The 27,430-nt window shown below is 43.8% G+C and overlaps 1 protein-coding gene across 1 annotated transcript in view; it reads left to right on the forward strand.

The window, feature by feature from the left end:
* Window positions 1-17,267, forward strand: part of RTCB (RNA 2',3'-cyclic phosphate and 5'-OH ligase) — a 25,926-nt gene extending 8,659 nt beyond the window's left edge. The window contains exons 5-12 of the mRNA XM_011978992.1: window positions 3,754-3,910; window positions 4,816-4,972; window positions 6,466-6,625; window positions 8,306-8,481; window positions 9,352-9,540; window positions 10,251-10,361; window positions 11,862-11,981; window positions 16,751-17,267. Of these exons, the coding sequence (XP_011834382.1) occupies window positions 3,754-3,910; window positions 4,816-4,972; window positions 6,466-6,625; window positions 8,306-8,481; window positions 9,352-9,540; window positions 10,251-10,361; window positions 11,862-11,981; window positions 16,751-16,858 (1,178 nt within the window). The 3' untranslated portion in view covers window positions 16,859-17,267. The remainder of the gene's footprint in view (window positions 1-3,753; window positions 3,911-4,815; window positions 4,973-6,465; window positions 6,626-8,305; window positions 8,482-9,351; window positions 9,541-10,250; window positions 10,362-11,861; window positions 11,982-16,750) is intronic.
* Window positions 17,268-27,430: the final 10,163 nt, after the last annotated feature.

Genomic DNA, 27,430 nt, shown 5'->3' on the forward strand with positions numbered 1-27,430 from the left:
GCCACTGCACTCCAGCCTGGGCGACAGAGCAAGACTCTGTCTCAAAAAAAAAAAAAAAAAAACCAAAAGAAATCATATAGACCAGCAGTTCTCAAACTTTTTGCACTCGGGACCACTTTAGTAAAAATTATTGAGGATTGATCTCAGACTCTTATCAATGTTTATCTTATTCAAAATTAAAACAAATGTTTTTAAGACGAATATATACATGTCTCATTATCCATTAGAACAAAGATGTTATGTCATATAGCTTCTGAGAAATCTCACTGTACAGTCATGGGAGATTATGAATAAAATAGACAAATAATGTCTGAGTATTATAAAATGAATCTTACACACCTGAAATGGTCTTCCCCCTCGCCCCCACCCCAGGGTCTCTGGACCATGCTAAAGAATCCACTCATATAAGAGGGTATTTTCTGACCACAGTGGAATTAAATTAGAAATCATTTAAATAAAAACTAGACCTAGCACTTTGGGAGGCCAAGGCGGGTGGATGGCTTGAGCTCAGGAGTTTGAGACCAGCCAGGGGGCAACATGACAAAACCCCATCTCTAAAAAAAAAAAAAAAATACAAAAAATTAGCCAGGCATAGGGGCATGCACCTTTAGTGCCAGCTACTTGGGAGGGCCAAGGTGGGAGAATCACTTGGGCCCGGGAAGCAGAGGTTGCAGTGAGCTGAGATCACGCCACTGCCCTCCAGCCTGGGCGACAGAGTGAGACCCTGTCTCAAAACAAACAAACTAGAAAAACTTTGGGAGGCCAAAGCAGGAGGATCACATAAGACCAGAAGTTTGAAACCAGCCTGCACAACATAGGGAGACCCCCATCTCTACAAAAAGTTTTAAAATAGCTGGGTATGGTGGTGCACACCTGTAGTCCTAGCTACTCGTAAGGCTGAATCCAGAGAACCAGTTGAACCCAGGAATTTGAGGCTACAGTGAATTACAATACACTACTGCACTAGTCTGGCGTAATCTCAAAAAAGTATCTCAAAAAAGAAAATCCATATATTTGGAAATTAGTATGCTTTTAAATAACCCATGAGTCAAAAACAAAACTATGGAAATGAGAAAAAACTAATGTAAGTAGAAGATACTTATGTCTAAAAATTGACATTGAGTTGAATAAAGGAAACCCTTGTATGCTATTGGAGGGAGTGTAAATTGGCACAGCCATTATGGTAAACAGTATGGAGATTCCTCAGAAAATTGAAAATAGATCCATATGATCCAGCAATCCCATCACTGGGTGTATATCCAAAGGAAATGAAATCAGTATCCAAAGAGATACCTGCCCTCCCATGTTCATTGTAGCATAGTTCACAGTAGTCAAGATTTGGAAACAGCCTGAATGCATTATTCAACCTTAATAAAGAAAGAAATCAGTCTTTTAAAATCGAAGGGAAAAGACAGGGAATCCTGCCATTGACTACAGCATGGATGAAACTAGAGGATATGCTGAGAAATAGGCCAGACACAGAAAGGAAAATACGACATGATTTTGCCCATATGTGCAATCTAAAAATGTTAAACTCACAGAGAGTAGAGTGGTGCTAACAGGGTGGATGTCAGTCAGAGTATACAGAATTTCAGTTTTAAGATGAATGAGTTCTGGAAATCTAATGCATAACGTAGTGACTGTAGTTAATAATAATATATTGTAATAGTATATTGTATTACTTTTAATGGCAAAAACCACAATTACTTTTGCACCAGCCTAATACTTATAGTCCCAGGCAATTGAGAGGCTGAGGTGGGAAGATAGCTTGAGCCTGGGAGCTGGAGGCTTCAGCTGAGCTATGACCTAGCCTGGGCAACAGAGCAAGACCCTGTCTCTAAAATAATATATTGTGTACTTGACATTTTCTAAGAAAATAAATCTTAAGTGTTCTTACCAGAAAACAGAAGGGGAAGTAACTGTGAGATCATAAATATGTTAATTAGCTTGATTGTGGTAATTATTTTACAATGTAAATGTACATTGTGTACACCTAAATATATACAGTTTTTATTTACCATTTATTTGCCAGTCAGCTCTCAAGCTGGGGGAAAAATGATTTAAAACATACTTATGGGCCAGACGCGGTGGCTCATACCTGTAATTTCAGCACTTTGGGAAGCGGAGGCAGAAGGATCACTTGAGCCCAGGAGTTTGAGACTAGTCTAGGCAACATGGTGAAAACCCATCCCTACAAAAAATGCAAAAGTTAACCAGGCGTGGTGGCACACCTCTGTAGTCCCAGCTACTCAGGAGACTGAGGTGAGAGGATTGCTTGAACCCGGGAGGTCGAGGCTGGTATGAGCCATGATTACTCCACTGCACTTCAACCTGGGTGACAGAACAAGACCCTGTCTCAAAAAAATAAAAGCCAGCAGGGCATGGTGGCTCACGCCTGTAATCCCAGCACTTTGGGAGGTGGGAGACCATTCTGGCCAACATGGTGAAACTGCATCTCTACTAAATATAAAAAAAATGAGCTGGGTGTGGTGGTGCACACCTGTAATCCTAGCTACTCAGGAGGCTGAGGCAGGAGAATCACTTGAACGCAGGAGGCAGAGGTTGCAGTGAGCCGAGATCGCGCCTCTGTACTCCAGCCTGGTGACCGAGTGAGACTCTGTCTCAAAAATAAAAATGAAAAATCAAAGTACTTATGTCTAAAATTTTGAGGTTACTGTCCTTTTTGAATGGAAACATGCAGCCTTAAATGCACAAATTAAGAAAGAAGAAAGGCTGGAATATCAGTGATCTTGGAAAGCTAAAGAAAGAACAACAAATTATACCCTAAGAAAGTAGAAAGATGGAAATAATTAGGAGTAAAATTAATGAAATGAAAAGTTATATGATAGAAAGGACCAAGAAAGGCAAAAGTTGGTTATTTGAAAAGACTGAAAAAAAATTCATGAACCTCTGAAAACAGTGGTCAAGAAAAAAAGAGAGGCACATTTTGGTCTCTGTTTTACATGTTACTCAATGTTCATTGCTGCCTCCTTGGTCCATAAAGTGCCTTTAGTATGTGTGTTAAAGCATAGTTGCCAGGCGCGGTGGCTCACGCCTGTAATCCCAGCACTTTGAGAGGCCAAGGCGGGTGGATCATGAGGTCAGGAGATCGAGACCATCCTGGCTGACATGGTGAAACCCCATCTCTACTAAAAATATAAAAAGTTAGCCAGGCGTGGTGGCAGGCACCTGTAGTCCCAGCTACTCAGGAGGCTGAGGCAGGAGAATGGCGTGAACCCGGGAGGTGGAGCTTGCAGTGAGCAGAGATCACGCCACTGCACTCCAGCCCGGGCGACAGAGTAAGACTCCATCTCAAAAAAAAAAAAACAGTTATCTGTAAAAGAATGGGTATCTTTGGCCGGGTGCAGTGTGGCTCATGCCTGTAATCCCAGCACTTTGGGAGGCTGAGATGGGTGGATCACGAGGTCAGGAGTTTGAGACCATCCTGGCTAACATGGTGAAACCCTGTCTCTACTAAAAAATACAAAAAATCATCCGGGCATGGTGGCGGGCTCCTGTAGTCCCAGCTACTCGGGAGGCTGAGACCAGAGAATGGCGCAAACCCAGGAGGTGGAGCTTGTAGTGAGCTGAGTTCGCGCCACTGCACTCCAGCCTGGGTGACAAGGTGAGACTCCCTCTCAGAAAAAAAGAAAAAAAGAATGGGTATCTTTATAGCCCTATATCAATGGCAAGAAACTGCAGGTAACAATGCCTTACCAGCTGGTTTTGCTATAAGTTTTCTCTATTTTGTAGGTGGTGTCGGGTTTGACATCAACTGTGGTGTCCGCTTGCTAAGAACCAATTTAGATGAAAGTGATGTCCAGCCTGTGAAGGAGCAACTTGCCCAAGCTATGTTTGACCACATTCCTGTTGGGGTGGGATCAAAAGGTGTCATCCCAATGAATGCCAAGTAAGAGCACACGTTTCCAGTACATGATATGGGAGGGATAATAACCACATGACCTTCAACTTCCTTTCCAGTGCAGTACACTTGAGAGATGAGGATTATTCAGTTACTTTTCAGGAAGTAGTAAGAATTGTTTTTTTAAGCATGACGTTCAGCCCATTTATTGGAGACATAAGTCAACTGATGTTGTAACAGCCTTCGACATTTGTGGATGTGTTTGTAATAACATCATATCCACCAACGTTTATGGAGCACTTTCTGTGCTCAATCCAGGAAAAGTGTAGTTTTTCCTGGCAGTGTTTTAGATGTTTTAGATGAAGATTAAAGCTTGTACCCTCTGAGGATTTAATGTACGTGTACCTCAGCTTCAAAATGGAGGTGCAGTAAGCCTTTCAGAACTTCTGTGAAGATGGGAAAAGAGCTTAAAATTTAACCTGTGTTGCCTGAGGAATTCTAGATACCTTCATTTATTTGACTGTAATTCTTCGTAAATCATTAAGGTGTGTACCTGGTTGAATTAGTGCTTAGAGAGTGATAGCTGATTAAGGTTACAAAGTTGTTGATGTTGTTGGTTTTTGTCTACTTAATCACTACCTCATGGAATTCAGGATCAGAGAGGCAAAACTGAATATAAAAAAGATTTGAAAATTAACAAGTGGCCATATAAATGTCAAGTAGAACTACAATGATGTCTAATAGGGCATTTACCATTTTATATTGCAATTATTTATATGACTGCATTCCTCAAAAAACTAGTTACTGAGAGCTTAAACTTTGTATCTGACTTAAGGCCTGAAACACAGGCGATAGTAAATGTCAAGTTTTCCTCTGCCCTTTAAGATGTGATCATCCTTAGGTTTTGCTCTGCCTTGGTTGTGAAATGACTAGTACCTTCTATACTTATCCAGAGACTTGGAGGAGGCCTTGGAGATGGGGGTGGACTGGTCCTTAAGAGAAGGGTATGCCTGGGCTGAAGACAAGGAGCACTGCGAGGAGTATGGAAGGATGCTGCAAGCTGACCCCAATAAGGTTTCTGCAAGGGCTAAGAAAAGAGGCCTTCCTCAGGTAACTCACTTTGGAGGGGCAACATATTAATTATTTTTCATATTTTGTTTTTATTGGGGGAAATATCTATATCTTACATTTAGCAGACATATTCCCAGGTTTTTTTAATGGTATATCAAAAAATACAATTGGTTTATGCTTCATTTTTATTCTAAAGAAACCATCAGGGATGGATACGGTGGCTCACACCCGCTTTGGGAGGCCAAGGAGGATCACTTGATAAAAAAGAGACTAGCCTGAGCAACATAAAGAGACTTAGTCTCTACAAAAATTAAAAAAAAAAAAAAAAAAAATTAGCCGGGCATGGTGGCAAATGCAAGTATCCCAGCTACTCAGAAGGCTAAGACAGGAGGACTGCTTGAGCCTAGGAGTTTGAGGATGCAGTGAGCTATGATCACGCTACTGCACTCCAGCCTGGGTGACAAGAGCAATCAGGAGCTTGCAAATATTCAATAAAATAAGAAATAATGAATTAGAAGTGAATGGGAGAAAAATAGAATGTTTATAAGGTTCATATGTCAAAATTATATATATACATACTTTGACAGTCTACAGATGGTATCCATGAGATACTAGATGTTTGAAATTACAGCTAGTTGTGAAGGCTTTGCCACTAATTCAGTGTGACACGTGGGCAAGGCTATCTTCTTCTGGATCTCATTTTCTTATAGAAAACTGGGATGGTTAAAACCAGGCAACCTCTAAAGACTCTTCCAGCACTGACATTCTCTGGTTCTCTAAATCATCTATTAATATTAGCTCTAGTTGTGGTATATGTTCTTCCAGTTATAGATAATGGTGGATGTCCATGAACTCATAGATGTTTCAAAGTCATTTGAACTTGGACCTTGTCTAAGAGTCAACATTCACCAACATTTATCCCAAAATTTGACTCTTCGTGATGTTTAAAATATCCCATGAACCATTTAAAAGCTTGATTGTTTGTTTGTTTCTGAAGCTTTTTTAAAAAATTAATTTATTTACTTTATGTTCTGGGATACATGTGCTGGTTTGTTACATAGGTATACATTTGCCATGTTGGTTTGCTGCACGTATCAACCCATTATCTAGGTTTTAAGCCCCACATGCATTAGATATTTATCCTAATGCTCTACCTCCCCTTTCCTCCTACTCCCCGACAGGCCCCGGTATGTGATGTTCCCCTCCCTATGTCCATGTGTTCCCATTGTTCAGCTCCTACTTACGAGTGAGAACATGTGGTGTTTGGTTTTCTGTTCCTGTGTTAGTTTTTTATATGTGTATACCAAGCATATCATGATATAATACAATTTAGGAGCTAGTCTACGTTATTTTGTTGTGTAGAACATTGTTGTAAATGAAGCACTTCTATAGCTTAGGAATTTTTTTGTTACAGAAACACTGTTTCTATGGTTATCTTGTTGTTAGTTTGTTTTTATCTTTTTGGTTTTTAAATAGATTTTTTTTAAAAACTGGAATCAAAACTATCTTACCAGACATTTTTACATTTGCAGTTGGGGACCCTGGGAGCAGGCAACCATTATGCAGAAATCCAGGTTGTGGATGAGATTTTCAATGAGTACGCTGCTAAAAAAATGGGCATCGACCATAAGGGACAGGTGTGTGTGATGATCCACAGTGGAAGCAGAGGCTTGGGCCACCAAGTAGCCACAGGTATATTCTAGACTTCATACTAAAATGTACGTTTTATGGGCAACCAGATAGAAATTTAAGAGCGAAAACTCTGAAATATACTGCATGGGTTTTATCTTGAGTCCTCAACAATCAAATAACTTGAACAAATTAACTTCACTGGGCCATAACTTTCTTGTCTAAGAAAATGAGTATAATAATGATTTCATATAGGATTATCATGGAAAGTTAATAATAAATGTAAAGCACTTAAATCAGTGTCTGACATTAGTAAGCACTCAATAAATGTTAGTTGCATTTATCATTATGTTTACTTTTATGAGTTACTATCTGGCCAAGAAAGAGCAAGAAAATATTTAAAGAGTGGAATTTATGAAATAGGCATTTATTTGGCAGATAATGTACGTATTGTATACCTGCTCTGCAACATTAGGTGTTATGGTGGATTTGCTGATGAAATAGGCTGATACTTTGCACTCAGATTGTCTCATGAAGTAAAGGTCATGTCCGTTTAGAAGAAAAAATAAATATTAAAAGGTAGCAATTAATAATATAGGAGAGTCAAACAAAACACATTTAGGAAAAAGATTTTAGAGATGGCTTCATGGACCCAGTGTTGAGCTCAGCCTCACAGTTTGGACAATTACACACAAAGGACATTGGTGACAAAGGCAGCATGAACAAAAGCAGGAAGCAGCGAAATATTGGATAGGTCCTTTTGGATAGTGTGTGAAATAATGTATGAATTGTGACAGTTACTACAGGACTGAATGAAGCAGGACGAATGCAGAAATGAAAACAAAAAAAACCAAAATAAACTGTTTTAAAGGAGTCAGGGGGCTTCTTGCTTCTAGTGAGCAAGGGCCTTGAGCTTCTATAGCCCTTCGTATTTATTGGGTAGAAAAAGCAGGGAGGAGGAGGTGAGGTTGGTCAGCTGCTTGATTGATCGCAGGTTCATATTATTAATAACAGGCTTCACATGTGTCTAATCACAAGAAACACGTGCCTGGGGTGTGGCTGCCCTCAGCATTCCTTCTGGGCGGCAGACACAGTTGTCAGCTTGCCAACATCCTGCATTCGTAAGAACAGTTTACTGTTTACTCATGGTATACGGAGTTGTTCACGACCCTCATTCTTTCGGCTTCCAACAGTGAATAAATGAAAAGGTATACAGATGTCTGGAAATTGTTATAAGCTTTAAATTTCATGTTATAGATCAGCCTCTAGTGCATTGTATTGTGTGAGAATTTAGTAATTCGTGCCAGCTTGACCCTTTAGACTATTTAATCTAGCAGATGTATAAAGCATCAACTAGTGTTTCAGAACACTCCCCTGGATTCGATTAATCATGAAGGCAACAGAATGTGTTTTACTACTACTATTCCTGTTCATTCACATGTTGAGAAAGGAGTAATGAAGACCATACTGTGGCTATTTGTTTACACATCCCATTCTCTTTCAAGTTCCTAGAGGGCAAATGCTGACTTTGTGTCCCACAAACTGTCTCTGCACTCTAAACGATTCTCAAGTACATCTTGACTGAGCAAATAGATGAACTCAGAAACACATTAAAGGGAAAGTTGGCTTTCACTTGGCTTTTTTGTGGAATGAATTTGAATGTAGCCTGCCTTTCTGCAGTAAATCTAAACTGTTCATTTCAGGGAAAGCTAATTCATTTGGGCTTTGCTGCTCTTGTTCCAGATGCACTGGTAGCTATGGAGAAGGCCATGAAGAGAGACAAGATTATAGTCAATGATCGGCAGTTGGCTTGTGCTCGGATCGCTTCACCAGAGGGTCAGGACTACCTGAAGGGAATGGCAGCAGCTGGGAACTATGCCTGGGTCAACCGGTCTTCCATGACCTTCTTAACCCGTCAGGTACAGTCGACGTTGCTCTTCTGTTTCAAGTCATTCATGATGATGTTAAGTGCTTTAAAACATAGTGCAGTCCAGGCCGGGTGTGGTGGCTCATGCCTGTAATCCCAGCACTTTGGGAGGCTGAGGGGGGTGGATCACGGGGTTAGGAGATCGAGACCGTCCTGGCTAACACAGTGAAACCCTGTCTCTACTAAAAATACAAAAAATTAGCTGGGTGTGGTGGTGGGCGCCTGTAGTCCCAACTACTCGGGAGGCTGAGGCAAGAGAATGGCATGAACCCAGGAGGTGGAGCTTGCAGTGAGCCGAGATTGTGCCACTGCTCTCCAGCCTGGGTGACAGAGCGAGACTCCCGTCTCCAAAAAAGAAAAAGCATAATGCAGTCCAGTCAAAGCCTGTGGTGTTTGGTTTTGGAAATTCACATAGTTAATGTTCAAAATACCAGAGAAGTGTCCAAGGTTTTGGTGTCATCTTAAACTAAATCATCAGAGTATCAAGCATGAGAAGTGAGAGAAGAGAATCCAAATTATTCCTAGAATTTGTCTTGAACAGCATAGAGAATCGAAGTGCCATTGACTAAGATTCAGAAGGCTGGGGAAGAAGCAATTTTGAAAGGTGGGATCAAAGGTAGCCAGGCAGCTTTTCAACCAAAGATGAAAATGAAGAAGATGAAAATGATGTGGTGGCATTTGCTATGTGGTCTAAAAGACTAGCTTTTGTCCTTTACTTGAGATAATCTTACGACTAGTTTTGAGCTTTTAAATCTTTTACTCCCTTCAGAACGGACTACCTGAAATCAGTGAGATAAGTCATGAAGAGCTGAAGATGAGTCCTGAAGTTCTGGCTGCTTTTATCTTCTGTGTTTTCTTCTAGGCTTTTGCCAAGGTCTTCAACACAACCCCTGATGACTTGGACCTGCACGTGATCTATGATGTTTCTCACAACATTGCCAAAGTGGAGCAGCATGTAGTGGACGGGAAGGAGCGGACACTGTTAGTACACAGGAAGGGATCCACCCGCGCTTTCCCTCCTCACCATCCCCTCATAGCTGTTGATTACCAAGTACGTAGCACTTCGTTTGTAGTTTTAAGCAGTGGAAGCACGATTTAGATCGTCGCAAATGTGAATTATATTTAAAATACAAAGCAGCAATTGTGAAAAGAAAACACTCTGTCACCCATGAGAACAGTGATTCCCAATCTTCCCTGAAGCAGTAGCTCCTCCCCCCATCATTTGTGCTTGCAGTGGTGCCATGTGCTAACTAGAAAGTGCTGCAGGAGGTGTATTTTACTCCACTCCTGTGAATTGAGGCCTTTGAATTAGTGGAAGACAGGATTAACTCAGTTACAGAACACAGTACACTCAGTCTGTTTCATTCCTCCTGTCCTCTTGGTGTCTGGCTGTGGTGGAGTTAGAAAGACCCCATAGTCTGCTCGCTCCTTTTACAGATGAGAAACCCAAAACAGAGAAGACAAGCACCTTGCTCAGGATGGTGGTTCTAGCAACACTTCCCTATACTTTTGGATTTTGCTTTGCTTTTATTTTGACTCTTCTGCATTTTTACTGGTCCTTATATTTTCACTGTCATCCACTTCCTTCCCCTCCGAATTATCAAAGAATCAAAGTACTATCTTAATATAGTTTACAAGCCACGTGTTTAGAAGTCTGGGTTTCTCCTACAATCCTACAGTGCAAGAGAAAATTTAAATTTTATGCATACAAAGCTTACGCTTTTCTGAATTTTAACATGTTTCATTTATGTGCATCCTCAGCTCACTGGACAACCAGTGCTCATTGGTGGCACCATGGGAACTTGTAGTTATGTTCTTACTGGCACTGAACAGGGCATGACTGAGACCTTTGGAACAACCTGTCATGGAGCGGTAAGGAAAACAGAAACTTCCTTAGAAATGCTCTCTTCAGTTTAGCTATTGTTTTCCATTTTGATGGGTAAATGTAGCCGACTGAACATTAACAGAGTTGAGACTTGGGTCTATCATGTCTTGTACTTCAAATTGCTCCCCATAATGTATACTATTTAGTAAACTGACTGGGGTCATCTAGTATCTCTACCTTAGTGAGATCTGGTAGGGTTAGGGACCGTTTCTTATCTCTGCAAGTCCAGAAAATCCAGACTGGGAAATTGTCACACTAGCTGAGCTTACCGTAACTAGTTTATAAGTGGTGGAACTTTAACGGATGCAGATATCACAGTTGATCTCAGCGATTGGCTGAACCTGCTCATTTGTTTAATTTACCCTTTCCTATTATGTAGGCCCACTCAGGACTGCAAGGATAGGCCCTATTTGCAAATTAGAGCCCATGTACAGTCTACACACACACCCATTTCAAAACACGGCCTCTCATCTTCTAAGCCCAGGGGTCAGTAAACTCTTCCCATAAAGGGCCAGACTGTAAATATTTTAGGCTTTTGGGACCAGATGGTCTGTGTACCAGCTATTCAGCTATGCCATTTCAGTGCAGAAGCAACCTTAAGTACTGTGTAAATGGGCAATGCTGTGTTCTAATAAAACTATTTTAGGCCAGGCGTGGTTGCTCACACTTGTGGGAGGCCAGGGCAGGAGGAGCACTTGAAGCCAGGAATTCAAGACCAGACTGGGCAACATTAGCGAGACACTGTCTCTACAAAAACTTTTTTAATTAGCCAGGTGTGGTGCCACACCTGTAGTCATAGCTACTCAGGAGGCTAAGGCAGAAGGATTCCTTGAGCCCAGGAGGTTAAGGCTGCAGTGAGCTATGATTATGTCACTTCACTCCACTCTGAGTGACAGAGGGAGACCCTTTCTCAAAAAACAAAATAGTTTATTTTAAAAAGCGCTTAAGTGGTGGGCCAGATTTGGCCCATACACTGTAGTTTGCCAGCCCCTTTTCTAAACCATCCAGAGTGTTGAGCCAGTGTTGAAATGGGAAAGAGAAACTGTCCAGAATACCTTCTTCTAGGACAGACCTTGACAAATGTATTTAATCCTACTTTTTTCTCTGATTGTTTCTCATTTCTAGCTGCCTCCCAACTCCTAATTTTAATGCAGTGGTTTTCAACAAAGGTGTTCCCGCTATCCCCACGGGGACATTGGCAATTTCTGGAGGCTTTTTTTATTGTCATGGTTTAGTGGGAGTTGCTATTGGCATTTAGTGGGTAGAGGCCAGGGATACTGCTGAATACCCTGCACAGCACAGCCTCCCAACAAAGAATTCTCTGGTCCAGAATCTCAAAGGATATGGTGAGGCTTAAAAGGCCTGCTACCAGTTTGATAAAGTAGAAAAAGATGGTTTTTAAAGCTCCTTTTTAGTGTAAGAGAAAATCAAGGAAAGGGCATATAATCTTAGGATTTGAAGTGAAGTTCATTCCTTTCCCATTCTAGGGCCGTGCATTGTCCCGAGCAAAATCTCGACGTAATTTAGATTTCCAGGATGTTTTAGACAAATTGGCAGATATGGGAATTGCAATCCGTGTTGCCTCACCCAAACTGGTTATGGAAGAGGTAAGTGAAATTCTGATAAATACATGAATATTTATTGTTCCCCATTTGTAATTTATGTCATTCTACAGAGATAGCAATTTAGGGTATTACTAACAGAAATTGTTTGGGTTTTTTTTTTTTTATGACCTCAATTTTCTCTTATGTTCCTTGCTTAGCTTATTTCAGTTTTATATTTTCTTTTATTTTGGCTGAAATTATGAACCAGGTCCTTAAGAATGATTTTTACTGTTCATTTTATAGTCTCCATCTACATACTAAGTTTTTCAAAAGTAGTTTGAGCTGACTCTTGCTTTTGCACAATTGTATACTTAGGTTTCAATTTGAAAGCAAATTTGAAAAAGGAAGGCATAGGCTGGATGTGGTGGCTCACGCCTGTAATCCCAGCACTTTGGGAAGCCGAGGCAGGCGGATCACAAGGTCAGGAGATCGAGACCATCCTGGCTATCTGGTTGAACCCCTGTTTTTCTTAAAAATACAAAAAACTAGCCGGGCGTGGTGGTGGGCGCCTGTAGTCCCAGCTACTCGGGAGGCTGAGGCAGGAGAATGGTATGAACCCAGGAAGTGGGGCTTGCAGTGAGCCGAGATTACGCCGCTGCTCTCCAGCCTGGGTGACAAAGCGAGACTCCGTCTCAAAAAAAAAAAAAAAGGAAGACATAAATGTTTGAAGCAACTTTTATTTGACTTACAGGAGAATAGATTTTGTTTAAATTCTGTACATATGTGTACATATATGTACATATTTAAATTAAAAGCAATATAATTCCTTTCTTAATGATTTAAGAGAAAGGAAAAAGTCATCCAGAAACTCAATGCCCTAACACAGTTATTACTTTATCTTTTAGAATACTTACTATTGTCGGCCGGGCATGGTGGCTCATGCCTGTAATCCCAGCATTTTGGGAGGCCAAGGCAGGCAGATCACTTGAGGTCAGGAGTTATAGAGGTCAGCCTGATCAACATGGCGAAACCCCTACAAAAATACAAAAATTAGCTCGGCATGGTGGTGGACGCCCATAATTGCAGCTACTCAGGAGGCTGAGACAGGAAAATCACTTGAACCCAGGAGGCAGAGGTTGCAGTGAGCCAAGATCATGCCACTGCCCTCCAGCCTGGATGACAAAGCAAGACTGTCTCAAAAAAAGAAAAAAATGCTTATTGTCATAGTTTTTTCCTTTTTTTTTTTTTTTTTGAGATGGAGTCGCCCCATCGCCCAGGCTGAAGTGCAGTGGCGCGATCCAGGCTCACTGCAAGCTCCACCTCCTGGGTTCACGCCATTGTCCTGCCTCAGCCTCCCCAGTAGCTGGACTACAAGCGCCCACCACCATGCCCGGCTAATTTTTTGTATCTTTAGTAGAGACGGGGTTTCACTGTGTTAGTCAGGATGGTCTTGATCTCCTGACCTCGTGATCTGCCCGCCTCAGCCTTCCAAAGTGCTGGAATTACAGTCATGAGCCACCGAGCCCGCCCTTTGCTAATTTTTTTTTTAAACTAGTCATAACTATAGTTAAAAAACATTTTGTAGTTATTTTTGAAATTTAGCATATTATTATAAAATTGTTTTTGTCACTTTTTAAAATCATTGCTGAATATTCCACCAGCTGAGTACCTTACTTTCTGCCTGTGGTGGACATTTAAGTAGCTTCCAAATGTTTGCTACTATAAATTAAATTGTAATGATTATCTTCATGCATGCAGCTTTTTTCCAGTTGTTTTAGTAATTAGAACAAAGTCTCAAAAGTGGAATTACATGGTGGCTCATGCCTGTAATCCCAGTACTTTGGGAGGCCAATGCAGGAAGATCTGTTGAGGCCAGGAGTTCAAGATTAGTCTGGGCAAAGATTAGTCAGGTGTAGTCCTAGCTACTCAGGAGACTGAAGCTGGAGGATCGCTTGAGCCCAGGATCTTGAGGTTACAGTGAGCTATGTGATTGTGCTGCTGCATTCCGCACTGGGCAGCAAAGCAAGACCCTATCTCTAAAAAAACAAGGAAACAAAAGTGGAATTACTGAGTCAGAGTATGACAAAGACATTTTTTTTTTTAAATAACGATTCATTTTTCCCATGATCTTAAGAATGCATGTTTAATTTAAAAGATTTGGAAAATACTGGCCAGGCGCGGTGGCTCACGCCTATAATCCCAGCACTTTGGGAGGCTGAGGCAGGTGAATCACGAGGTCAGGAGATTGAGACCATCCTGGCTAACACAGTGAAACCCCATCTCTACTAAAAATACAAAAAATTAGCCGGGTGCGGTGGCGGGCGCCTGTAGTCCCAGCTACTCAGGAGGCTGAGGCAGGAGAATGGCATGAATGCTGGAGGCGGAGCTTGCAGTGAGCTGAGATCACGCCACTGCACTCCAGCCTGGGCAACAGACCAGGACTCTGTCTCAAAGAAAAAGATTTGGAAGATAACAAAGAAGAAAACAGAAAACATTTAGAACTCAATCAGCCAGAAATAAGTACAGTTAACATTTGCATTTTTAGTTTTTTGGTTTGGTTTTGTTTTTTCATCAGCACCATGTGATTATTTCATTCACTCATTCAACGAACACTTATGAACTATCTGCTATAGTTAGGTACTGTTCTGTGTGCTAGAGATACTGCAGTGAATGAAAGAAACATGAATTGCTTCCTTGTGGAGCTTTCAAATAATAAAACATACAGTGTGTTAATGACCGTACAAGTTCTATGAAATAAAAATGAAGCAAGGAAAGGGGGTAAGGAAAGGTGGGGAGGGTACAGTTTTAAACAGGTGGTTGGAGAAGACTTCAGCGAGGTGACTAGAACAAAGACTTGAAGAGAGAGAGGAAACAGGCTACCTGGGCATCTGGAGGTGAGCTTTCGAGGCAGAGAGAACAGCAAGTGCAAAATCTGTGAGCCGAATGCAGGAGTGTTCAAGAAGCAGCAAGGAGGCCAGGCATGAAGAGCAAGCCAGAGGGTGATGAAGTCAGAGAGGTAGGGGGCACCAGAGCATTTGGACTTTTGCTTTTACTCTGATTAAAATGAAGAAACGCTAGAGGATTTTGAGCAGAATAGTGACGTGATGTGACAAATGTGTTTGCATGTTGATGGGAAGAATCTACAAGAGAAATTAATGATGCAGAAAAGAGGGAAGAAACTGCTGGAGAAGTGTCCTTGAATAGATGAGAGGAGATAGAGTCTGATGTACAAGTGTATGGGATTGCTATTTGCTGGAAGCATAGATAATTCATCCTTTAGAAAAGGAGAGAAGAGGCTGAGCACAGTGGCTCACACCTGTAATCTCAGCACTTTTGGGAGGCTGAGGTGAGAGAATTGCTTAAAGCTAGGAGTTCGAGACCAGCCTGGGCTACAAAGCAAGACCCCATCTCTACAAAAAATAAAAGGATTAGGCACAGTGGCACATACGTGTAGTGTCAGTGAGCTATGATTGTGCCACTGGACTCAACCTTGGGCAACATTAAAAAGTAAAAGGAGAAAAGGTATAGATACAGATATGTGGAGAAGATAAAGTGAGCGTTATTTTGAATATTCTGGCTGCTATTTTTTTCAGTGTATTACATAGTAAGGTCAGCAAGTGAGAGTGAGGATCTGAGAAAAGGTATGAAATATTCATCTAGGGGAGAGATAGTCATTGGCCCAGTGGAATTTTATCTGATTTCCAGGAGCTAGAAATCGTCAAGTAATGCTGGGGAATGATTCAGGCTCCCGCAGATAACTATAGCCAAAGGTAGTTTGTGGTACGATGTAATGACTGCAAGATTCACAACTGGGAGTGCCTAGGGAGAAAGGGAGAATGGAAACAACCTTGAAAGCCAGGAGCACACCTGTCCCACTCCTGGGACCAATGGCATGACCTGGTTTGGGAGAAAAAACAGCCACCACTTCAGAAAGTTGGAGGTGAAAGTGATGTCCTTGGGAAAGATCCATGTTTCAGTAAAACAGGAAGATGAAGGGAACGTTCAAAGAAGGGAAGGAGGGGATTTTGCTCCTTCTGGAAGGAGTTCCAGAGGCCCCAGTGAGAAAATTTCAGAAACTGGAAGGGAATGGGAGATGGGATAGAAAAGGATATTATGTACAGAACCATATGGGAATCAGCATGGCTGGCCTAAGCTTGTATTGACAGGAATGAAGATAAAGTGAGTGTGTGATGAAATTAGTGTTAATGGTGGCAAGGCAGTGTGGGTAGGATGGAAGGGTGAGAATGTTGCTAGAAAGTCACAGAAATAAATTGTGTGTGAGTGTAGGTACACATATATACCCACATACACACGGGCACACAGTTTTAGTTTGTTTTATACATACATGAATTTTATCACTCACTGTGAAGGTACTACATGTTCATTCCAGAAATTTTGATAACTGCAGAAATATATAAAGAAAAAATTAAAATTGCCGGTAATTCTACCATCCAGAGGTAATTACTACTAACCTAAGATGGTTTGGAGCCGTTCCTTCCTATCAGATTCTGGCGTGTGTTTTCTTTAACTACATTGACTACATTTCCTAGTTCTACATGTAATGTAATACATGTAGTAATACATGTTCTAAGTAATACATGTTCTTTAGAGACATTTTGAAAAATACAGAAAAAATACAAGACAAGATGAAAGTGTTTTGGAAGCTACCACTGACCAACATCAGGCTTACTCCTTTTTTAAATTTTTGCTAATTTGATAGGCAAAAAACTCTGTTATTTTAGTGTGCATTTATTTAATCACAAGTGAAGTTTGGTGCTTGTAAAGACTGTGTTTTTGGTGGACTTGTACAATGTTTAATTTCCCTCCTGCAGGCTCCTGAGTCCTATAAGAATGTGACAGATGTGGTGAATACCTGCCACGATGCTGGAATCAGCAAGAAAGCCATTAAACTGAGACCAATTGCTGTGATCAAAGGGTAGAAGCTTGGACAGCAGGGCTGCCGCACGCCACCGGCCCTCTGAAGCGGAAGTGGACGGACGTGCTCCTCTGACATCAGACTCCAGGCGGGACAAGTTCCAAAGTGTGCAGCTGTAACTGCTCGTGCCAAAATGGCTGATGCGGAGGCTGCTGCTTTCAGGGGCCTGTGCTTATAAAATAACCTTCCAGGAAGAGGCACATCGCCCACCTTTGGAAAGGGAGGAATATGCCTTCTCCTTGGTTGTTCCACAGAGTTTTAGGAAAATCTGTTAGGCATGGGTAGGTGTCAGACTGCCTTAGGCAGTCATACAGATCTTTAGCCATCAGATTGAACTTCTTTACACCAAGCTCTGTTTACATTCCGAGAGGTGTCATGAAGAAAGTTCTATTAAATAAGGTTTTGGAATGTTTGCTTTTGTCTGTTGCTTTTGTCAGTTTGTCCATTCATCCACCCATTTGGGCACCACCCCTCTTACTAAATACCCTCTTACTTGGAGAGCACCCAGGGGGTTGTAATCAGGCTGTTAGATGAATAGATAGTGGAACACATTGAAGAGGGAGTACATAGAGGTTTGAGAAGTAGAGGCCCAAAGACAAAATTGTTTTTCCTAGCCTTCTTACCTTTCTTGTTCTAAATACAAGGCAGAGTTTTTGAATCCATGGGGCCAGGTGAACAAAATGTAGGTGATGGTACTGGTGGTGGAGGGGGCAGGAGAACCCGCGACCTGGCCTCCCTCCTACACATGCCTCGCAGGGCGCTTTATTGTGCCTGCTACTGCCTGTGTAGAAGACAGCTCCACTCCACCCCCAGCCATCTGTGCTGTCTTGGCAGAGGCAGGCCTGGCCATGCAGCAGGGCCGTACAGACCCCTGTGGGCCGCAGCTTCCCACTGACATTCTCTTCCCAAAGGCCCTGGCACATAGCACTGAGCACCTGGGCACTCAAAACTGCAGCTCCAGGCAGATTTGTGAGCAGGTTGCTCATCAAAACTCCAGCTCTGGGCCACTTGGTGCTTGGGTTGGAGAGGCAGATGTGGGAGAAGCAGACATAGGAAACCACTGTGCTGGGGATGGTTTTCTTGGAGGTCAGCCCTGGCCACAGCCTCCACTATATTTTGCTGGGGACCTAAGGCCCCATCTACAACTCCTTTCCTCTTGCAGAGAAACCCCCCAGATCTCACCTTTCTCATGGGAATAATACGAGATATGAGACCCAGGGATTTTTTAGTCTCTCCCAAGCTACAGTCCACGTATTTCCTCCAGCTATGTTTGGGGGTCAAAAGACCCTTCTTCAGAACCCTAAATCCACCCAGTTTATACTTGTTCCTGGGCTTATGTCATCCTAGTCAGAACCTGGGAAGATGCCACTGTACCTGGAGGAGGCCATGAAGCTGTCACATGTAAAGTTCTATGGATATGACCTGCTGATGCTGTGTGCTGTGAGTATCTGACTCTTCAAGTAGAATTGAAGCCCAGGCATTGTCATCTGCTTTCTTTACTACATTATGCCAAGCCACTGGAAAAGTGACTGCACAAATTACGTTTTTCATACATATCTGTTGAATGAATGAACCTCAACCAGAACCTCTCCAGATACCTGAGTGAGCCTGGGGCCCCTCCTTCAAGACCTGAGGGACCCCTGTTCTGTCTGTGTCGAGGACAAAGACCAGTTAGAAGGAATTACAAACATCCTTTACAAATGCAAAAACAGATTTGCTTTCTGTGTGCTTTTCCAAACAGAGGTATATGGGCCATTGAGACAGGATGCCCAGAACTCCATTGAAGGGAAAGAGAATAATAAATGTGAACCATAGCATGCCCAGCAGCCCCTTCACAGAGCGAGGCACTCGGGACCTGCTTGCCATGCCTTAGGCCATTTAGTTCCTACAAGAACCCTATGAGGTTCATCTCACTACTTCAGTTTACAAAGGAGCAAACAGGCTTAGAGGACTTTCTTGACATCCTCAAGACACAGTCAGAGACAGTCACCACTGTCAGTTGGAGGCGATGGACATTTCACCTGGTAAACAGTTCCTCCATGAAGCTCCACACAGTGATAAAATCCCAGGAGGGGCCCAGTCAGATGGCATAGGAGGAGACGGTTCTACCCAGAAATGCTGGAACCAGGGCTTTCACCAGCTTCTTCCCTGTACCTATCTGGAATGTTCGCACCCTGTAAGTCTCATTTTCATACTGGGGTGACAAGAAGAGACATGTCATTGACAACACCATGAACCACCAGAGGACTGGGATCTGGAGCTCACACAAGGAATCCCCAACCCTTCGGGGACTTGTGGATGAGGAGGACATGGGTGCCCATGGTAGAAAAGGTTCTAGACTTTCAAAGTAAAATTTGACCTAAGACTGGAGAATGGGGCCGGGCACGGTGGCTCATGCCTGTAATCCCAGCACTTTGGGAGGCTGAGGCAGGTGAATCACAAGGTCAGGAGTTCGAGAACAGCCTGGCTAATATGGTGAAACCCCGTCTGTACTAAAAATTAAAAAATTAGCCGGGCCTGGTGGCGTGCGCCTGTAGTTCCAGCTACTCAGGACGCTGAGGCAGAAGAATTGCTTGAACCCGGGAGTCGGAGGTTGCAGTGAGCTGAGATTGTGTCACTGGACTCCAGCCTGGCTGACAAAGTGAGACTCAGACTCAAAAAAAAAAAAAAAAAAAAAAAAATGAAAACATTAGTGTCTTCAAGGCATTGTCACAGTGTTTGTCAGCTGTGGAGCAGCGGCACCTGCTGTATTAGTTAGTAGCCTACAAGAGCATCACTCCTGTGAGTCCTCAAAAATCATCCTCATGGCAGAGATGAGCGGACACAGGCTTTTGGGTGTCAAATGGCCACGCAGCAGCTTCTGGGTCAGAGCTGAGCATCTTCCAGAGGGAGGGCTACATGAAATCCCCTCTAGGCCACCTGAAGCTCCACTTCTGATATGGAGGGAAAGGACCTTGGGGAGACCTCATCCTCTCCCCATTTTAGAGACAGTGCACAGGAGAAGACCCTCTAGAAGAATGCTTAGACTTAAAGGAATATAATTGGATTTCATCCTTTAACATGAAAGGGAATCTGGAGAAACAGCTAAGGCCATTTCAGCCCTTGGCAGGGGGAAAATGCCAGAAGACTCCAGGGTGGGAGAAAGCCCATCACAAGGCCCAGGATCTGAGAGGAGACTTGCTTCTTCCAGGTCCCATCCCCTATGCTCCCTCCTTCCGAAAGACCTACTCAAAGGCCCCACTGGGCTTCTGACCACTCACCAACCCCCTGTTCTTACCTGTTCTTACCAACTTCTTACCTGTTCCAAATTATGCAAAAAGAGTGCCCCTTCATCACCCTGGGAAGACCTGGAGGCAACTCAGGCCCTAGGTTTGAGGAGACAGTGCTGGGCCAATATCCTCCCTGGCCATCCCTCCTCTTCCTTCACAAGGTCTGGTGATGACTATTGCACTCTCTAAGGCTTAGAGATAATGTTTTTTAGATTCTGAATGAGTGAGATGACTCAAAAGTTTGTCTTTCTCTGTCTTCCTCTGCCTGGCTCATCTCATTTACCATCGTGTCCTCCGGGTGCAACCGTGTGGCTCCACGTGGTATGATTTCCTTATGCTTTTCTGGTTGAAAAGCATTCTGGTATCTACGCATAGGACAGTTTCTTTATTCGTTATCTGTAATGGACAGGTAGGTTGATTCCTTATCGTGGCTCTTGTGAATAGCGCTGGAATTCATACAGGAAAGCAGATCTCTCTTCTGTGTCCTGATTTCAGTTGCTTTGAGTGTATACCTAGTAGGAGAGTTGCTGGTTGAAACAGTAGTTGTAGTCCGAAGGTTTGGAGGAAGGTCCAAGTTGTTTCTGTAATGTGTATACCGGTTTACCTTCCCACCAACTGTGGAGAGGAATCTCTGGAAACTCACACCAGTAATTGCCTTTCTTTTACTATTTTTCATCTTTTTGGGGGTAACATTCATTGCAACCAGTGTAAGGTGCTGTGAGTGTGGTTTTCATTTTCTTTTTTTCATGATTAGTGATGTTTACTGAGTTACTGTGAACTTGTTTCACTTTGATGTGTAAGACTGGGTGAAGGACCTGAAGACATGAGGTTGATAAAAGAGAAGGTAAAAGCGAAGATTCTCAACATCACTAATCCTTACAAAAACATACATCAAAACCATACTCTGATACTGTCTCGCTCCAGATAGAATGAATAGTACCAATATTTGATGATAATTTCATTGTTATAGAATTTGATGACAATTTCATTGTTATAGTCTATAACAATGAAAAATATATATATAATGAAATATATAAATGAATGAATATATAATTAAATATATAAAATGAAATATATATATATATATATTTTTTTGAGATGGAGTCTTGCTCTGTTGCCCAGGCTGGAGTGCAGTGGCACAATCTCAGCTCACTGCAAGCTCCGACTCCCGGGTTCATGCCATTCTCCTGCCTCAGCCTTCCGAGTAGCTGGGACTACAGGTGCCCACCACCACGCTCAGCTAATTTTTTGCGTATTTTAGTAGAGACGGGGTTTCACTGTGTTAGCCAGGATGGTCTCGATCTCCTGACCGTGATCCGCCTGCCTCAGCCTCCCAAACTGCTGGGATTACAGGCGTGAGCCACCGCCTCCTGACATTTTGATATATTTTTATGTAGCCTCATGATCAAATCATCATATCTGGCATCTCTGTGACCTCCCACAGTTATTATTTCTCTGTGGAGAGAACATTCTGAGCCATTCTTTCCAGCTTATTTTGAAAAATTTGCTTTGATACTGTGACCTGACTCACCTTGCTGTGGTATAGAATGCCAGAATGGATTCCTCTCATCTGAGCGTCACTTTGTACCCATTACCAATCTCTGCCCAGGCCCCCTCCTCCTCCCAACCTCTGGTAACCACTATTGGATGTTCTACTTCTAGGAGTCAATGTTTTTTGGATTCCAGGTTCCTGAGGTCATGCAGTGTGGGTCTCTCTCTACCAGGCTCATTTCATTTCACCTATTGTCCGCCAGGTGTCTCCACATGTCTGCAGATGATACGATGTCTGGAAGTGTTAGAGCTGAAAAGTATTTCATCGTGTACATGTACTGCAGGTCCTTTATCCCTTCATCTGTGGATGGACAGGTAGGTTGATTCCGTATCTTGGCTATTGTGACTAGTGCTTCAGGAAACGTGGGAAGGCAGATAACTCTTAGACACCGGGATTTCATTTCCTTTATATGTGTACTCTGTGGCGGGATTGCTAGCTGGAGTGGTAGTTATACTTTTAATATATTCAGGAACCTACAAGTACTTTTTATAGTGTGTATTTTTTTTTTTTTTTTTTTTTTTTGAGACGGAGTCTCGCTCCGTCGCCCAGGCTGGAGTGCAGTGGCCGGGTCTCAGCTCACTGCAAGCTCCGCCTCCCGGGTTTACGCCATTCTCCTGTCTCAGCCTCCCGAGTAGCTGGGACTGCAGGCGCCCGCCACCATGCCCGGCTAGTTTTTTGTATTTTTTAGTAGACACGGGGTTTCACTGTGTTAGCCAGGATGGTCTCGATCTCCTGACCTCGTGATCTGCCCGTCTCGGCCTCCCAAAGTGCTGGGATTACAGGCTTGAGCCACCGCACCCGGCCTTCGTAGTGTGTATTCTAATTTACACTCCCACAAAGAGCATACAAGAGTTTTCCTTTCTGCAAGTCTATTGCCTTCTGGCCATTGCCTTCAACAATTTTGATTTTTGTTTTTCGTAATATTCATTCTAAGTGGCGTGAGACCGTATCGCAGTGTGGTTTTGATTCACATTTTTGTGAGGATGCGTTACTGTTGAGAAATTTTTACCTGTGAGTCAGATTCATGTCTTCTTTCCACACATGTCTGTTCAGGGCCTCTTAGCTTGGGTGTTCCTTGTTGTTTTTCACTTAGTAGTGTCAGTTTATTGTTATGTGTTAGAAAACAACCTTTTTTTGGATATAGGATTTTCCATAATTCTCTCCCAATCTTTAGGATGCCTTATTTTTAGGTTTATTTTTTCCTTCTCCCTGTAGAAGTTCTAATGTTTTCCTATTTATGTTTTCTATTTATGTATGTTAGTGGTGATTTCGCATGTTTTCTATTTATGTATGTTAGTGGTGATTTTGGTGTCCAACCCCCCCACCCGCTGCCACAAGGAAAATGTACACACATACGTGTGTGTGTGTGTATAATGTGTGTGTTATGAGGGGAACTACGCCCACAGACAATGCAATGGCTTGGCTATATCTATATATATGCATATACACCATAGATATGCATATACACTATATATAGAGAGAGAGACAGAGAGAGACAGAAAGAGAGAGAGCCAAATCATTTATGGCAGTGGGGAGATTGGACACCAAAATCACCGCTAACATATGTAAGTAGAAAATATGCGACACTAGGAAAACTTTAAAACTTCTACAGGGAGAAGGAAAATATAAACCTAAAACCAAAACATACATACATATGCCCACAGGAGCATTTCCCACATTTAGGAAAAGATGTATCTAAAAGAACCATCTGAGGGAGCCCCAGCTGCCATCTCTGGGTCACACTGGGAACATCACAGTCTCTCTAGCCTCAGTCAAGTTTCTGTCCTGGGAAACCCTGAACTCTTGTTCCTTCTATGACCTTCAGGCTAGATCCACCTGTCCTGTTAGCAGGAGATGGGCTTCGACTCCAGGTCAGATTGAATGCACATATTGTGATAGCTTTGAATATCACTTAATAGCAGAGTGTACATATATCATCACAGATGGGAATGGAGAATGATATATATATGTATACAATATATATGTTCACATAATCATATATATGGTTTTCTGTGTGTATATATAATATATATAATGTATGTATGTATAAAAGAAAAATTTGAAGTTACACAAAATATAAAGAATAGCCCAACAATCCCTCTGCACACATCATCCAATCTCAACCATATCCTATTTATCTGTCATCCTAATCCCTCACAATGATATGAAAAAATTCAAACATTAAATCACTTCACTGATTTCTGCTTCACTATATGCATACACTTTTAGTGTTCCCAAACTCTTTTGTATTAAACTCTTTTTCATTTCGTCTCTTAAGGATCTGGCTCAGATTCTAAGTGGCATGAGACTGTATCTGAGTGTGGTTCTGATTCACATTTTTGTGAGAATGAGTTATGTTGAGAGATTTTTACCGGTGAGTCAAATTCATGTCTTCTCTCCTGAGAGAGACCTTGGAGTCACGCATAGACTGTCCTGCTGGATTCTCTATATTATTTGAAGCCGATACAAAGGCCCCACTCTGTACTGGGGGTGGAAAAGAGAAACAGTGAAGGAGCTCCTGTCGAGCCCTTTTCAAACCCTTCAGTCACTCACCTGTGCAGAGAAGGGGGAGAAAGGGAGGTCAAGCCAGTGCAGGGTACCCCCAGAGTCGCTTCCTGAGACCCCAAGCATGAGGACACAGCTCCCCTACAAATCCATGATGCTCCTTCACTACTGTGTGAGATGGATCTTATTCATTTGAGGATGTCCCTCATTCCTGAGTGTCCCCAGGCTCGCTGAAGTCTCTGCATGAGCAGCAAATGACCTGAAGATGCAGGAGAGGGTGCCCAGTACAGGACCTGACTCGGAGGCAGAGGGAGCCTGATGCTGGGAGTCCTGTGCATGCTGGGAGATTATGAACACAGTCAGATCTCACTGTGGACATCTCTCTCTGTTTGTCCAACATCCTTGGAGTCACAAACATCTGCTTCCTTTGAGTCTCAGGAGGGAAGCCCGGTTTGCAGAGAGGCCGACTGAAATGAGCAGTTATGGGGGAGGTGACCTCACTCTCAGAGCTGCTCAGGAGAGCTGGGGATGGGATACATGGGACCCAGTGACCAACAAGAAACTCTCATACCACATACATCTCTGAGTCAGGGCTAGACCCTGGGCTTGGCATAGGTGAGGTCAGCACCTCCTTCCTCCTCCATCAGCTCCCTGGAGAGATACTGAGCCCCAAGAACTGATTGATGCCACTGTATACATGATCCAGGTGAGAAGCTTTGAGTACTGTATGAAATTAACATTTTAACAACAACAAAAAGACATTTTCACATTTATGTGTCCTAGGGAAATCAGGTGTTTACTGAAGAAATGAGAATAGCAGTCACTTGCTGATCTAGACTTGGTGCAGCAGTGACAGCACCAGGCAGAGAGAACACGGGAGGTTTTAGCCTCAATTACCCATGGGTCTGGAGCGCCACGTAAACATCACTGATTTCCGCACATCCACTACAGCAACAGAAAGCCTCATCCTCAGGTCGCATTCCAGAGATGTGCAGAACCCCTGCATTGGTCAAGGCATCTTTGGACTCAGCGAAGCCCCTGCATTTCTCTTTTTGTTTGTTTGTTTGTTTTTTGAGACAGAGTCTTGCTCTGTCGCCCAGGCTGGAGTGCAGTGGCGTGATCTCAGCTCACTGCAAGCTCCACCTCCCGGGTTCAGGCCATTCTCCTGCCTCAGCCTCCCAAGTAGCTGGGACTACAGGTGCACGCCACCATACCTGGCTAATTTTTTGTATTTTTAGTAGAGACAGGGTTTCACCGTGTTAGCCAGGATGGTCTCGATCTCCTGACCTCGTGATCTGCCCGCCTTGGCCTCCCAAAGTGCTGGGATTACAGGCATGAGGCACCGTGCCCGGCCAAGCCCCTGGATTTCTAATCCCCACGGTGGACTTGAGGAGTACAGTTGAACCCAGAGAAGATTCCCTGGCTTCTGCTGATACCAAGTGGTCACAAAGTCATCAACACTAAAGCCACTGCTCAGGGCACAGGCAAGTCTCGCAGAAGTTCTCAGAGATCAAGATAGGGAGGTGAGCGACTCAGTGCAGACTGGGAGAGCAAACCAGGAACAGAGGTGCTCATGGGTGAGGCAGCGAGGATACAAGTCTAGCTCTTCGAAGAGAGGAACAGAAGGCACTGACCCAGGCTGGGGTCTGCCCAAGACATCTGAGGCCTGCCCCACGGCCTCAGCCACAGCTGCAGCAGGTGCCAGTTCAGCCTTCCTCACACCTGCCAGCATCCCTGTAATGAAGTAGTCAGCCCCACCAAAAATGTGTATGGATTCTCCTGTCTTCTTCACTCAGGGGCTGTCTCTCCCTATGGGTCCTAGTGCCCCTCTCTCCCTGGTCAGCCAGTAGCTGCATGCGCAGCCAGTTCCAGGCCCTCAGCCAGCACATCTGCAGGACTGGCTCCCCAGTGGACACCACTGTCACCCCACAGACACCCCTCCCCTTTCCTAGCCTCTCATTGTAGGGCCTCCTGCTAGCTCCAGTGGAAGCCTCTTTCCATCTTCCCAAACGCTTCCTACACCCCTAGGTGGCAGCACAGCCTCAGCCAAGGACACTACCACCTTCCTGCACTGGGGTTCTGTGGCCCCACCCCAAATTTGAAACTTTCCACTAACCCTGGAGCCACTGCTTAGCCCATACCTGGGCCCCCTGAGGGGCAGCAGCACAGACCCCCGCCTTTGACCACTGTCTCCAGTTTGGAGGCCTGGCACCTCCAACTCCAGTCCAGCCCCAACCTCTGCTGTGGGAGGCCAGCCAGCCTCGGGCACCAAAACACGTTCAACCTCGGGGGGCCATCACTCACCACTTCTACCTTGACCCCACAAGCACCCACCCTGCCGTATCCCCCCGGGCCCATCCACTGCCTCTGGCTCTGCAGCTGCCACCTACACAACCAGCGCCATGGCCAATATTTGGACCAACGTACATTCCGGTAAGATGAGAGGGACAACATTTTTATCCCATTTTTCCATGGATCAGGAGCTCTTTCTGTTTATGAGGCTGTGTTCAGCTGTATGACAGAGACAATCAGCCTCACCCATAATGCTGGCGTCCAGAGGTGGACAGAGGGGTTCTATGGACAAACCTGCATCTGGATAATGAGGCTCAAATCTCTGAAGGTCCATCCTCCCTGTCCTAGGTGACAAACACAGTGGTTCTGCCCCAGAGTCCATTGTACCAGTTGCCATGGTAACTCCCGATGTCTCTACTGCCGCTTGTGCAGGAGAAGGTGACCTCGGGGTCTGGGGCCCAACAAGAGCTTTACAGGGGGAATTCTGCATGGACAGGTTGGGGAGTTCCTGCTCCGTGATGTCCCACAACCCTCCCCGCCACCTGGACTGTTGAAAAGCTCCAATGGTAGAAGGCAGGAGAGGAGGAAACACTAGATAGTTTCTGTGATCTCAGAAAATCACCCATGGGGGTCCCCGTAGTCCTGAGTGGGATCAGCTGTAGGAAGGTCACATCCATGGAATCAACATCCCCCAACTCCCCCAGAGCAGGCAACGGTGTTTTTCCAGCAATGGTGGAGCCTTCCCTTCACCTTCTCACGCCCCACAGAAAGGTTTGCTGGCCTCGGGCCCTCATTTCCCCCCATCCCTACCTCCCACCTCCTGACCTGAACACTGAAGGTGCACGTACCTACCTGTGAGTGATTCAGGCCAGATCCTCGCTGGAACTCCTCTGGGACCTGTGTCCTCACCTTAGTGCCTCATCCCTGGGTCACAGCGGGCCTCAGGCAGCCGCAAGCA

This window comes from Mandrillus leucophaeus, unplaced genomic scaffold (assembly GCF_000951045.1).
Source record: "Mandrillus leucophaeus isolate KB7577 unplaced genomic scaffold, Mleu.le_1.0 Scaffold2, whole genome shotgun sequence".
NCBI classification, from domain to species: Eukaryota; Metazoa; Chordata; class Mammalia; order Primates; family Cercopithecidae; genus Mandrillus; species Mandrillus leucophaeus.